At 41.7% G+C, this 13,355-nt stretch overlaps 1 protein-coding gene across 2 annotated transcripts in view; it reads left to right on the forward strand.

Annotated features, from left to right (window-relative positions):
* The window catches only part of RABGAP1 (RAB GTPase activating protein 1), a 67,143-nt gene extending 61,421 nt beyond the window's left edge, over positions 1-5,722 (forward strand). For both annotated transcript variants that reach the window (XM_034067464.1, XM_005146287.3), the window contains exons 22-26: positions 2,467-2,571; positions 3,040-3,123; positions 3,874-3,945; positions 4,475-4,672; positions 5,475-5,722. In XM_034067464.1, coding sequence (XP_033923355.1) covers positions 2,467-2,571; positions 3,040-3,123; positions 3,874-3,945; positions 4,475-4,672; positions 5,475-5,597 — 582 coding nt within the window. In that variant the 3' untranslated portion in view covers positions 5,598-5,722. The remainder of the gene's footprint in view (positions 1-2,466; positions 2,572-3,039; positions 3,124-3,873; positions 3,946-4,474; positions 4,673-5,474) is intronic.
* Positions 5,723-13,355: the final 7,633 nt, after the last annotated feature.

A 13,355-nucleotide genomic window follows, 5' to 3' on the forward strand; every position in this document is an offset into this window, starting at 1 on the left:
TATATTAAAAGGAAGTCTAGCAGGGGCTAAGTCAAATCTTTGAATTGTTGCAGAGATAATAACACGGATGCTGTTTTCTGGTTTCCTTCCACTGGTATTCTTATGAATAAGATTTCACAGCAGACAGGCTTTTGCAAAGTGCCTCATAAACTTGAAAGCCTGAGTCTGTGTGGCTCTCAGTGGAATCAGGTTCTCAGATAACCTTAGGCAACTCTGAAAATGTTATTGTGGTTTCCATTTGGCTTGTTGAAATCTGCCCATGTGAACTCATCATCCTGGGTTGTTTCCCAGATCAGTAGAGCTCTCCGGAGGAAACTTTGGGTTATAAGATGTTTTATTAGTAGGTTTGCTGTCCCATTCCCTTCTTTGTATACTTAAGTTTGGGAGATTGTGTTAGGATATCCTTTTTTTAACAGAACATGCAGAGACAGACATATCTGGCATTTTCAGTGCACATGGTAGGGTAGAGCACATTTAGCCTGTCTGCCTGGGGAGAGGAAGAGTTCAAGTGCTCATGTTTTGCCATTCTTGTTCTGTACCAAGATAAGTGCATTTCTGAAATCTCAAAGGAAAATGACTTTCAGAAATCCTACAGTGCAGGAGTTGACAGGCTTTAAAATGTTTCAGCTTATCTGCTTCAGAGGATTTCAGGTTTCCCACGGCCTCTTGGAACCTTGCTGTTGGAAAAATCCTCCTAGTGAATGTTGATGCCAGTGGGTGAATGTTGTTCTTAATGAAGTTTGGTTTATGACTTTCAAGTTTATTACGTCTACTGCTCTTTAGTGTTCAAATCTGTGAATCATAGAAGTATGTTCTAGAAGCGGTGTTTCACAGCACATTGGTTATATTCATATCCTGTTACCTGTGCTTGCCAACTTCATTGAAGATATTTCTAGAAGGGTATGTAGCTGCCCAGCAGTTGCACTCATGGGGTGAACTCCTGCAAAAAAATGTACCAAAGCAGCTTTTTGTATCAGCTGTTAACTGTTTGTGGTTGCTTGCACCTGTATGAGACATAGTTATGCTTTTACATCCATTCGTTTAAATGGAGAGGTGGGAGAGGAACAAAATTAAGCCAAATCTTTGAGATACCTCATTGGATGTATAATAGTCATGCCTTCAAAGATGGTCAATGATGTTGGCAGCATTTGGGTTATCCCCCAGGAATACATAGGTACGTTTGATCTACTTTAGGACCCTGATTCATTCGTCTAATTGGATCCTGAACTGATAAGTTTCGTTCTGCAAGCCAGATGTCCTGAAAGAAAAGTACCAAAGGGTACCATTTAATTCACCTTTTCTAATACCTTCATGGCGTGTCTGAAATCTTGCAACCTAACAGATCAAAGCAAAGCATTTGGAAATAAAATAATTTCCTTAATATCCTTTGCACTAGACCAGAAAATAGGCTTCATTTTCCTCCTGTTGTTGGACTCCCACATCCCAGTTTTCTTTAAAACAGCTTAAAACCAGTGTATAATGAAAAGATGTTCTCTTTGCCTTTGCCATCTGTTTTAAAAGATCAGCAGGACTTTAAGGGACTAAAATCCACTTTTTGATTTTCTTCCCTTTGAAGGGAATTGGTACAGCTGCTTTCTGAAGATTTTCTATAGCAGTTGAGTTATTGATCTATTTTTATGTAGAATTCATACACCTGTTGGGAAGTACTGCATTGCTGTGTATAAGACAGGAAAAGTGTCTCAACTTTGCAGAGAGAGTTTTTAGCTTATAAGGAGCCTGAGATTTTTCAACAATACATCTTTAGTCTATAAAAAACCTCCAGTACAAAAGGTTTATGTGGTTTCTGGGGAGACATCTTTAAGGAGGAAAGGAGAGAGGGGTCTGACTCTTCCATTTGCTTTGGCAGCTAAGCTTTTTCATGCAGTATTTCCTGGGTGATATAACAAAGATGGTATCACATCCATTGGTAAGTGCACAGAGTTCTGGAGGCTTTTTTATGGTCTATTTTTCATTAATCCTGTTTTCATTGCAAGGCTGAATGTCTGCAAATCGAATTTGGGTCTAAGCTGGCTCTAGTCTTTTCTGGATCTTGCACATTGTGAGCTGTTCTGTGACTTGTCTTCCAAATGTATTGGTCATCTTCCAGTCTGGATGAGAAAAACTTCTTTATATTTCTTGTTATTGTATTTCTTTGGAGCAATCCCTACTCCAGTTTTGCTAACTCTAAGCACTGAATTCAAGGAGGAGTTTTGGAGTGCTGGAATGTGGTGGGATAACTCTGTTAGTTCTGATTTGATGCTGCTTTGCCATTGCAGATGGTGATTTTTAGAAAAAGAATGTGAAGAATAATGTTTTATTGTTATTAATAACAATGAACAGGCCCTTAATAAGGATGAAAGAGCTGCAGACTTGGCTGTGTCCTATTGCAGCCCGAGCCTGTGGCTGCACAGCAGCTTTGGTACAGCAAGTGCCCCTCTCAGTGCTGTACTCCACTCTTTGTTTCAGGCGGAGGAAAAGGCAGATGCTCTGAATAAGGAACTGCTAATGACCAAACAGAAGCTGATTGATGCTGAGGAAGAAAAGAGGCGCCTGGAAGAAGAATCAGCTCAGGTCAGGGGAATTTCTGTCATTTTCACGTTTCTGGGCAGTACACACTTATAAAAATAAACTAACAAGTATGGGTAGGGCTTAACATTCTAAGCCATGTTTGTCCCTCTTCCGTCGTGTAAAGGACGTCACCAAAGCAGGATTCTTCACCTTCCTGCAAGGTGCTTCATAGGGTAGTGAATTTTTAACTTGAAATCACGAAAGCACAAACTGTGCCAGAGATTTCTGCACAAAGAGGCAGAACAGGACTTCAGCTGTCAGCACTCTTCTTTTATACCTTCTTCTCTAAACTAGTCAGCGTTTCTAATAATGACGGCCACCTAAGTTAGGCTTTTCCTTGCCTGCATGGAGCTGAGCAAGACCGCTGTTACCTGGGGTAGAGGTACAGCAGTGAGGTTAAGGAGGACTTAAATACCACCTGCATATTTTTACAAATATTTAAACATTTTCCTTTATTTTTTCATTTCCCAGCTGAAGGAAATGTGTCGTAGGGAACTCGATAAGGCAGAGTCAGAGATCAAAAAGAACAGCTCTATCATTGGTGACTACAAACAGGTAAGTCCAACTTAATGGTGATGTGGTTTGCTATCAAATGGTGAGATTTTCTCAGGTGTTTTAGGAGATTTCTGGAAATAAGTGTAATCTGTGTCATGCATTTGAGGAGACATTTTAGCTGCTTTAAATGGGAAGCTTGTTCTCTTTTCCCTGATGTATTTGTAGATCAGTCACCACAACCTCAGCTGTAACCTAACATTGTTCAGATGGGCTGGTGTACATCAAAGGTTCACCTCATTCACCAAAACAATGTTCCAGCTTCCCTCCTTCAGTCAAGTAATAGTTGCCTTTTTGCTTTCAAAGATTTTTGCTTCAGAATTCAAGCATTAGGTATCATGGGAGCAAATTCATGCATCTTTTTAGTGGGCCTGAAACCTTCAGAACATTCTGAAGCCTGCATCATACAGGTCTTGAGCAATGAACTGGGTTTTTTTGCTATCCTGGCTGTCTTGCCTGGTTGTTCTACCCCAAGGGCAACAAAAAGAGCCTTTTTTGGCTCCTTTAAGCAAGGCTAAGCTGCTAATAATTTGTGTCGAAACTGCACCTTTTCCTGTGGGCATAGAAGAATATGTAGAGAATGAGAATATGTACAATGAGGCAATGTAATGCAGCATCTCAATTTTGCTGGCTTTCTAAAAGCCCTCAGACTATCCATGTTAATATTCCTGTAGCATTTAGCTGTGCTTTAGCATTCATTTGGGAGGAAATTTACATTTATAAGTGGTGTGGTAACATAATTTTGCTTGTCAGATTTGTTCCCAGCTGAGTGAACGACTGGAAAAGCAGCAAACAGCAAATAAAGCTGAAATTGAGAAAATACGGGTAAGAGACCGGATAGATCCACAGTTACATGTTTAAATCTCATATTAACATCGTAACAGTGAGCACACAGTTTATTTCATTACTAAAATAGTGGTTGAAAGAGAGCTCCTTTGTGACTTTGGAGGGGGGTGTCTTGGGGTAAAGATGAGTAACTGTCTGTTCTCTTCCATGTTGTACTGCCTACATAATAATGTCGATGCTGGGCAGCACTAACTTAATTTTTTGAGGGGTCTTTTTTGTCTGAAGGAGATTTCTGTGTCTTTTACCATGAAGTAACACATAGGTAGCACAGAGCCCGTTATTGTAGCAATAGAGTGTTACCAACAACACAGCAGTGTTGCGGGAGCCCATGACCCTGGGGGTGGCAGGAGCTCCTGCTTGGCTGTACTTCCCCAGGAGTTCCTGAGTTTGCAGGTCATCAATGGTCCCTCGCGTGTTGTGCTGCTCTTCCAGAGCAGAGGCAGGACAAGGCTTTGATCATAGCACCAGCACTTCAGTGCAGGCGTTCACAATCAGGTGTTTACTTTAGCAAAAGGTGGATGACTGCGAGCACTGCCGTGAGTTCTTCAACAAGGAAGGCCGGGTGAAGGTTGCCAGTTCTGCCAAGGACGGTTCAGACGAGGACACAGACGAGGAGAAGGAAACACTGAAAAACCAGCTGAGGGAAATGGAGCTTGAGCTGGCCCAGACCAAGTTGCAGCTTGTGGAGGCGGAATGTAAAATACAGGTAATGCTCCGGAGATTCATTTTGTAGTCTGTAGGGGATGTCTGCCTTCCTAGAAAAACTTGTCTGTTGTAGAGGGATTGGAACAGAGCCTGTTGGTTGAAGCTGTAACCTGCTATTTCCTGTATGGGTTATTTAACCAAACATTGGGTCTGAAACTTTGTGTATGCAGACAAAATAATTGAAATTGCATGAGCTGTATTTACCAGCTACTACAGCTTCCAGACATCTGCCTGGCTGCAGTGCAGCACTTACTGACTGATCTTCTGCAACTTCTTGGAAGAAATCCAAGCTCTGACAAAGTACTGAATCATGCCTTTCTTTATCTCGCAGTCAGTGTTAAATGGAGAAGTAACATGTCACAGATGTTAGACATGTTTCTGAAAACATGAGTGGTAAGCTCTCCAGGTATTTGAGGTATTTGTGTAAAATATGACAACATTGTTCGTTCTTTCAGCCTAAAACTGGCATGTCAGTGCTGCTGGTTCACAAGAAAGGTAAAAATTAGTTTGTAGGAAGTCCACTTCCTGTGGGAATAGCTCCTTTTAGATGGGGAAGAATTAAAGGGTTTGGATGTAGTGAGGAAAGATGATTCAACAAGGGCAATGACACACATCTTGGTTTGCTCTACAGAGGTTTGGGGGTTTTATCCCTTATCAGTTTGTTGTGCTTCTTTATGTAAGACTTATTTAGCTTCTAAAGTGGCCAACAGATTGTAGATGTTCTAGAGCCTGCTAAGTTTAACTCATACAACCTTATGCTGTGACTACACCACAAATTACTGAAATGGCTCTTCTGTTTGCAGGATTTGGAGCACCATTTGGGTCTGGCATTGAATGAAGTGCAAGCTGCAAAGAAAACATGGTTCAACAGAACAATAAGCTCTATAAAAACAGTGACTGGAGTCCAAGGAAAAGAGACTTGTTGAAAAGCAGTTCTGTCAAACACACCTTCTTAACACAACACCTTTTGTTGCCTTCCTTGGCCAGATATTTAATTCTGTGACATGAGAGGACCAGAATGTAAATAAAATACAAACACATCATGTCGGGATTTCAATAGGTCAGTGATAAAGAGGATGGAAACACGAAAGGTTTTATTGCTAGACATGGGCTCTTCATACTACTGATATTTAACAGGTGATGTAGCTAGATTGAAGCTCTTCAGAGAAACACTCCATTCTGCGGTCTGGCTGGAGGCTTTTCACAGACTAGGTACGAGAACTTACCAAACCCTAACTGTTAAGTTTACATATGATAGGTTTTTTTACAGTTATAACCTTTTTTAATATTTTATTTGAAAGGAAAAGTGTCACTAACAAAGTAAAAAAAGAAAAAATTAAAAAAAAAAGGAAAAAAGGAAAAAAACACCAAAAAAAGAGACAACTTTAGCAAGAACTACATCAGTGCCAGAAAGCAGTCCCCAGAGGTAGGATATGGAGAGTAGGAGGTGACATGTTTTGCTTTATGAATGGGGATGATTTCAGCATTCCTGTCGAGCAACCCCACTTTGTTTTAGTAGATGCAGCATCCATCTCTCTGTGTTTGGCATTTCTTTCTGTTACTTATCAATTCTATGCAACTCTGGGCTTTTTTGGCATGGGCTGCCAAACAAATTCACAACCTGAGGCTGGGAGACGTGTCTAAGTGCTACACAAGAATAATCTGAATTCTTGGCAGATTTCCGTTTCACTTCTGTGTCATACTGTTTGATCCACATATCAACAAGCGTTACAATCCCCAACACCAGGACTGCTAAAAAGTACTGATTATGTGGATGGTCTGACATTGGATTGAGTCTTTTTGTTTGTTTTTTGTCAGGTTTTTGTTCTTTGTTTGTTTGTTTTTACCCGGCTGTAGCAGGCCTTCTGTGAAGCTCTGAGAAAGCTTCCAGGATTTAGTTTTGCACATAGGTATGAATGGGACAAAGAAACAATAAACTGAGATATATATGAGGCAAAAATCGCTGCGTGAGTGTAGCTGCGAGCATCTCTAGCTGTCCAACTCGCTTCCCTGGTAACATGTTCTGAGGTTGTGTAGGTCATTCTTTACTCGCTGCAGTTGCACTAATAGGTGCTAAACGTGCTTGGATTTCTTACTCATTGGATTGTACTGAGTTCTCACCAGAAAGCTGTAGAATGGAGTTTTGCACCTTGTAATTTTTTTAATTTATAATGGTTTGTGTTATGCTGAAGTATCTATTGCATCAGTGGATAAATTTTGTGTGCAGTGTGAGTATAAGCTGGTAACAATAAGAGGCACTGGTTTGTATATAAAGATATTTGGTTTATTTTGTATTTCTACCTTTTTCTTGTTTACTGTACTAATGCTAGCTAATGTACTCTGTAACTACGGAATAGAACATGCTATGTCCAAGCTTTTTTCCTTAACTGCATACATTATCTCTATTGTTTAATACCAAAAAAAAAGAATTACTGTAACTCCATCAATAGTAGATGCGTGGACATTGTGGTAGCATAGTTGCAGTGTGTATACTTTATGAATTGAAATATAAACTAGTAAAATTGTATAACTATTTTGTTGTTTCTTTTCATTTTAACAGGAAACTCATTAAATATTTTGCAATATAAAACTAATTCTCTTCTTCAAGTAGAAGCAGTAGCATCTGCAAGCTTCTTCAGACTTGAAACTGTAGTCATGCTGCAAAGGGCTTTGCTAAAATAGTCTGCATATTCTCAGTGTTGCCAACACTGCTTTATGTAATAAAATCTAGGGTTTGGTTTGGGGAAAAAAAAGAAGAAACTGCAGAAATGACCTTGTGCAGCTTGAGGCTGTGACTCAGTATTCCTCAAAAATGTCCAATTTAGAACATCTTTTTCCCATGGCCCTCCAAATTCTGCTTGGATCTGCAAAACAAATGTAGGCTAGCTCTGCTTATCATCATCAGTAGCAAATCCTGTGGGGTCAAGTGTCATTCACGTCATCTTCACTACGATTCTGTAGTCATAGCTGAACCGGGGGTTGAGCGGTGCAGTGGGGTGGCTGCACTAACTGGGTCAGTGCGGTTCAGGCTCCCATGCCTGCCTGTGTTCTGCAGAGATAACAAGGAGTAAAAATGTATTTTTGTCACCAAAATGACTAAAGGTGACTTTAAGCAGCGCTGCTCCAGGAGGCTGTTATCACACTGTCACTTCTCCAACCATACTTTTGCCCTAAGTGAATGGCATTTTAAGGTTGTGCGTAGTCTCTGCTTCTTTGTCTTCCAGAGAGGTGCATCCCTTGGTAGCTTCAGCGCTGCTGTTCCTCAGTACTTACAACTTCATTAGGAAGTTTGAATGTAAATAAGGGAGGAGAAGAAGAAACAACCCAAGGCCAAAGCGCTTCATCCACTTGTCTGCTCCAGAGGGAGTGGGAAATAGTGTAATAGTGAACTTTCCTTCAAAACTGAGGTACTTAAAGAGAAAACTTGCTTTATTGTTCGTGTCTCTTCCACTCTCAAAGTAAGCATCACCTCAAAAATGCATGCAGCATATACTCCTTATTTTAGTGTAGACATGGAATATACATATGAGAAACTAGCTGCTGCACAGCATTTTATACAGAACATTTTATAGTCCCTTTCCAGTCATTATGGATTATTTTAGATCTCTGCCTGAAGGATTTTGATGCTCAAAAATAAATATTACCAATGTATTTCACATCTGTCTCCATCTGAAATATCCACAGCTAATTAAGGAAAACGAATCCTGTGCTGAGACACTCATCTTTTGAAACACAATTACATGGGAAGCACAAGGAAGCAGGTCATTTCTGAGATGAGGAGGATGAATTTGCAGGCGTGCAAGACTAAATAAGGTAAAAGAGAAAAAAGATGTTGAGCCTATGCTGCTATAAGCACCAGTATTTTACAGCTCTGTAAGCAAAAAGGAGTGAGTGTATTTGGTATCATTTCTGGCATTGGTAGATGGTTATTTGCTGGTTGTCAATCACCTTCTTTCTGTTCAGAGATGCCTCTCGGCTGACTGTGCACTGAACTCAATACAGGTGCCACTCTGCTGATGCTTGAGTATCCGGTCTCGCATGCTCCAGGCTTCAACTTCCTAATGCTTTGTGTGTTCATGCTGCATCACCAAGTTCCTGTGGCCTTGATAGGGTGGTATTTCTAGTGTTACAATCTCCTTTTTGCCGCAGAGCTTCTTGGCTGCTCAGGGCCTGCAGCTGGAAGTGGGTATCCCAGATCTATTGGAAAGTTTTACCACGAAGCGTTGCTGGTAAAGCCTCCTTGGAATTTATATAACTGCCTCCCGGACTTTTTTTAGCTGCCCTTCTTATCCATGGCAGTGCTATAAAGTTCCTGTTATCAAGAGGAGGATTTCGTCTCCATCTGTTCAGCAGCTTGGCTTGCGTTCATCCTGCCTAACTTTAGACACTTTAGAGGTGCCTAACGTAAGAGCTTAATCCAGCAAGGTTTGCAGCTCTTAGTGGTTTACCCATTGAGCAAGTAGCTTAATGCAAGGCCAGCACCTAAACTGAAGGTCCTTCTTAATAAAAAATAACTAAAATGTGGTGTATGTGTGCACAGTGAGGATTGTTTTCTATTATTTTTTTCCTCTATTCCCCCCCCTTTTTTAATTGTGCAATATGATTCCTTGTGTGTTACCAGCCAAGGCCTCTGCATACAAAACCCTTCAAATCCTGCTAGAATTTACTGCTGTGTCCATAATGACTCTGAGGAATGAGGATTTGATTCTGCTGTGTTTTCTGCATGCTAATGAAATGGAACAAGCGTAATCCTGTACGGAAGGCTTTTCCTTTAGGTTAATCTGGCCACACAGCTGCAGTCCTTTTACAGGAATGGCAAGGAAGAGCCTGTACTGCGAGATGAGCACGATTGCCTCTGTTAAGAAACCATGTTAGTGGGTGTGACACTGAAAGTCAAGTGTTTTCTCACACGTTTTAAGTCCTTGGTGAACATGAGATGAATGGAACTGAGCTGGCTTTGAGGTTTAACATGCGGGTGACTGCGGCTGAGGCAGCTGAGCAGGGGCCGTGCAGCCACAGCACCCACCCCTGGTATCTCTTCAGGCCACAGGGGACCCGGCCCGAGGCCGCCTCACAGCTCCCGCCTCCCTGAGGCGTGGGGGCGGAGCCGGAGGCCCCGAGCTCTCTGATAGGCTGGCTCGATGATTGACAGGAGGCTTAGCCTATGAGAGATGACGGCTCGCGCCGCTGGCTTTGGGCGTAGCTCGCGACAGCCTCTCCACGGCGCCATTTTGTTTGCTGGAAGGTTCGAGGAAGGCGAGGCGCGGAGCAACGGTGAGAGCGCGGCGCTGAGGGGAAGGGGCTGTGGGGAGATGGACGGCTGGGTGTGGGTACACGGGTGGTGCTGAGCCACCCCCGATCCTGTGTTTAGAGGGGAGCAGAGGGTTTCAGTGTGGTGGTTCCCCCATGGCACCTGTGTGGGATCCCCTCAGCGGGCATCTGCCCTGCTGTGTGCTGCTGTCTGGAGAGTGCTGAAATACTCAGAAGAAAATGTTAATTGCTGGAGGTTGATAATGAGGAAAATCTCTGCTGAGCTTAGTAGTATGTTGCCTTTGTGGAGAAAATGTCAGTTTCCTGTCTGTTTCTGTGGCATTTAAATAGTTTATCACCCTTTGGAGACAACAGTGTAGGCTTGAGTAGGTTGAGGAAGGTGACAAGTGCTCCTCCTGCATAGCATCAGTACCTATTACTCTAGTGGGTAATTTTCATGTCAGCTTGTTACAGATACAGATAGGTTTGTGCCTTTCTTGCGCCAGCTTTGCTGAGAAGTGAATTGAGACCTGCTGAAGTGGAAAGCTTTGAAACAGGATGTGAGAACTCACAAAGCACTGTGCACTTGAACAATTTGATCTATAATGTGATGAGTGGCTGCCTTGTACCTTTCACCCCATGGAGACCCTGCACAAGAGGCCGATAAGGTCACTAACTGCTGAGCAGGTTAGGGCAGTCTGTGCCTTCCTCCTTCCTGCTATAGGCTCTGCTGAACATCGGTTGTATTCTGATGCTGGAGGTACAAGAAGCTACAGTAATGAAACAAAATCTGCTTCCGTAAATCTTAGACTGACTGAGATGTAATGCTTGTGTAGATGTGTAAAAGGAAGCTATTTGTGTGTTAATGGAGCTACTGGACAAAAAAATAACTATAGCTTACGTGTTTACACATGAAATGCATACAAATATATTTATATAGGGTAAAAAGTATTGTAAATAGAACTTCTCAGATTTCTGCTCCTGAAGATAAGGAGTTATCTTCAGATAATGAGGAGATAATGAGTTATCTGACCTTCCCCTCACGATGGCAGGAGCAGTTTTCTACCCGATTTTGAGAAATATCTTGTATTTTTGATTAATTATATTAAAGAGTTTGGCCTAAATTGGCATAGATGGAATTGCTGCAGATGGCACTGTAAAAGTCCTGGAGCCTGCAAGATGTCTAAAGAGCAATGTTAAATAGCAGGGTTCTTAACAGAAATCATCTTTGTTGAATGATCTTTTAATGGTAAATTAAGTGTTCTCTATACTTTGAGAGAGCTAAAATCTGTTTTAATAAAATTCAGCAATTAGGTAATTCAGGCAATGAATTAATAAAGACAAACTCTGTCAGGATGCCAGATAGCATCCAGCCAGAAATGCAGATTTCAAGATATTTCTCTTTGTTCTGTCTTATTCTTCCTACATGTATTACTGAGTCGGCTTGGCATGTCATATTAATTCTACATATTCTGGAGTGGAGGTAAAGAAAACGCTTGTAGGTGCATTTCATGCAGGTGCATGTTGTACTTTGGCATTTTTTGCCTCAGGCCACTTGAACATGTGCTGAGTTTCTGCTTGTCTAATGATTAACTCTGCAAGGCCTAAGCCTCCAGTTTTGCTAAAAAGCACACTCTGATGAGTGTGTTCTGTTGTATGAGGTGCAGATTTACAGTGTGGTAGAACTGATCTAGTGATCAGGCTGCACTAAGAGGTCTGTCCTCTCCCAAGTGAACATTCTCACTGGCTTCTGGTGACAGCATTCATCTGGGTGTACCAGTGCTCCTGTGAGAGGGGCAGGTCTGCAGCCAGCCTGATGGTCAGTTGCTCTGGAGTCACATCCTTAGTTTGCAGCAGCAGGGGCAGAGTAGTAAGGTTTTACACTTTAGGCTCTCCTTAGTCCAATGGGATTAACCGGAGCATCTTAAAATGGTTTTGCAGTAAAGACATCCTGTAGCACTATTGTTATGACTCTTCTTTTTGCTACAGAGAACTCTGTTGCTTTAATGCTGCTTTGCACTTTTTGTAATGAAAAGGTTTTGGGGTAACTGTTATGAGCTTGATATTCTGTAGGTAGGTGATGTAGAAAAGCTGCTGAGTGGGGTTTTTGTGGAGATAAACTACTGCCGATTGAGCTTTTTCTAACAGAAAGGTGTGCCATAAGCTCTGTCCTAAAAAGTACTCTGAACTAGATCTGGGTGACGCATGACATAATGAACTAAATGTGTCTTCCAGATACGCCTCACAGTTTATTTTGTGGTTTATGATTTTCCCTTGCTTTGGGATGGACGAAGGAGCATATACCAGCATTCTGGATTGATGCTGTCTTGGCACTGCAGTGCCAACATCAGAGGTGTTTGTCCTCGGGTGCCAGTTGCCATGGGCTTTCGGAATAATGGCTTGCACTGGCTTGTCAGCAGAGCACTTGGTAGTGCCTTAGAATTTTCTTCTTACAAATTGAGCAGTGGTTAGTTCAGACCAGCAATAAAACTACTTAAACAAGTAGTTACCAGACTAGAACATTCCATGTAATTCTGTTATGAGCCTTCTCTGAAAGTTGTGTTATGTTCTTGGACAGAAAAGATCTGCTAGGAGGAAGTATAGCAATATTGAAGCATATGTAGTAAAACTAAAACATGCTGGAAGTAAATCTGTGGGATGTTTTTATAATACGTCTTGAACTTGGTTTAGAGTACTTGTAAGTCTTTGAGTTACTCTCTTGCTTTTCTAATACTGGTTGAGATACAATCTGTAGCAAACTATAGTAAAAGTTCATCACATAATAGTGAAAAGTTTCTCAGAATATGAAAACTTTAGGTTACTTAAAATGTTAGGACATAAATGGTTTTTATCAGCTTTATTGACTTGAGTGACAGTTGGAGGTGATGTGACATTAGTTGTTCATTTGCTGTATCATGGTTTCACCTTGTGGGCCTTCAGTGTGCAGCTTAAATCTATACATGGCTGTCTCTGGAGGGGATGGCTATTAAGAATACAGGTTGTTTTATAGAAGTGAGCACACTGTTCTAGTTATGATGTTGCAGAGGTTCACCATGATCAATAGCCTGTGTGACAAAAGTAATGATTTTTAGGAAGATTCTGCCACCACTTCAGGTGGAATCACAGCCACTCTGGACTTTCAGGCGCCAGAGGGTGTGAAAGTTAAGAAATTTGCAGGCTGCCAGATATGAGCAGAAGCCCTCATCATGCAGGGTGTACAGTCAGAGTATACCATGAATACATAAAAGCTGTGTGTTTAAACTCCCTGCTGTGAGCATCTGTTAATGCATAGAGGTGCCTGTGTGATCCAGGGTAAAGGGCAGCCTTGGAGCCACAGTCTTAAATGAATGTTGGGAGGTGACAGTAGAATGACTCCTGATGGGATTTTCTAATCTGTCTGGCCAGTTTATCTCACTGCCGTGCAGATTCCATTC

Source organism: Melopsittacus undulatus, chromosome 11 (genome assembly GCF_012275295.1).
Source record: "Melopsittacus undulatus isolate bMelUnd1 chromosome 11, bMelUnd1.mat.Z, whole genome shotgun sequence".
Taxonomy (NCBI): domain Eukaryota; kingdom Metazoa; phylum Chordata; class Aves; order Psittaciformes; family Psittaculidae; genus Melopsittacus; species Melopsittacus undulatus.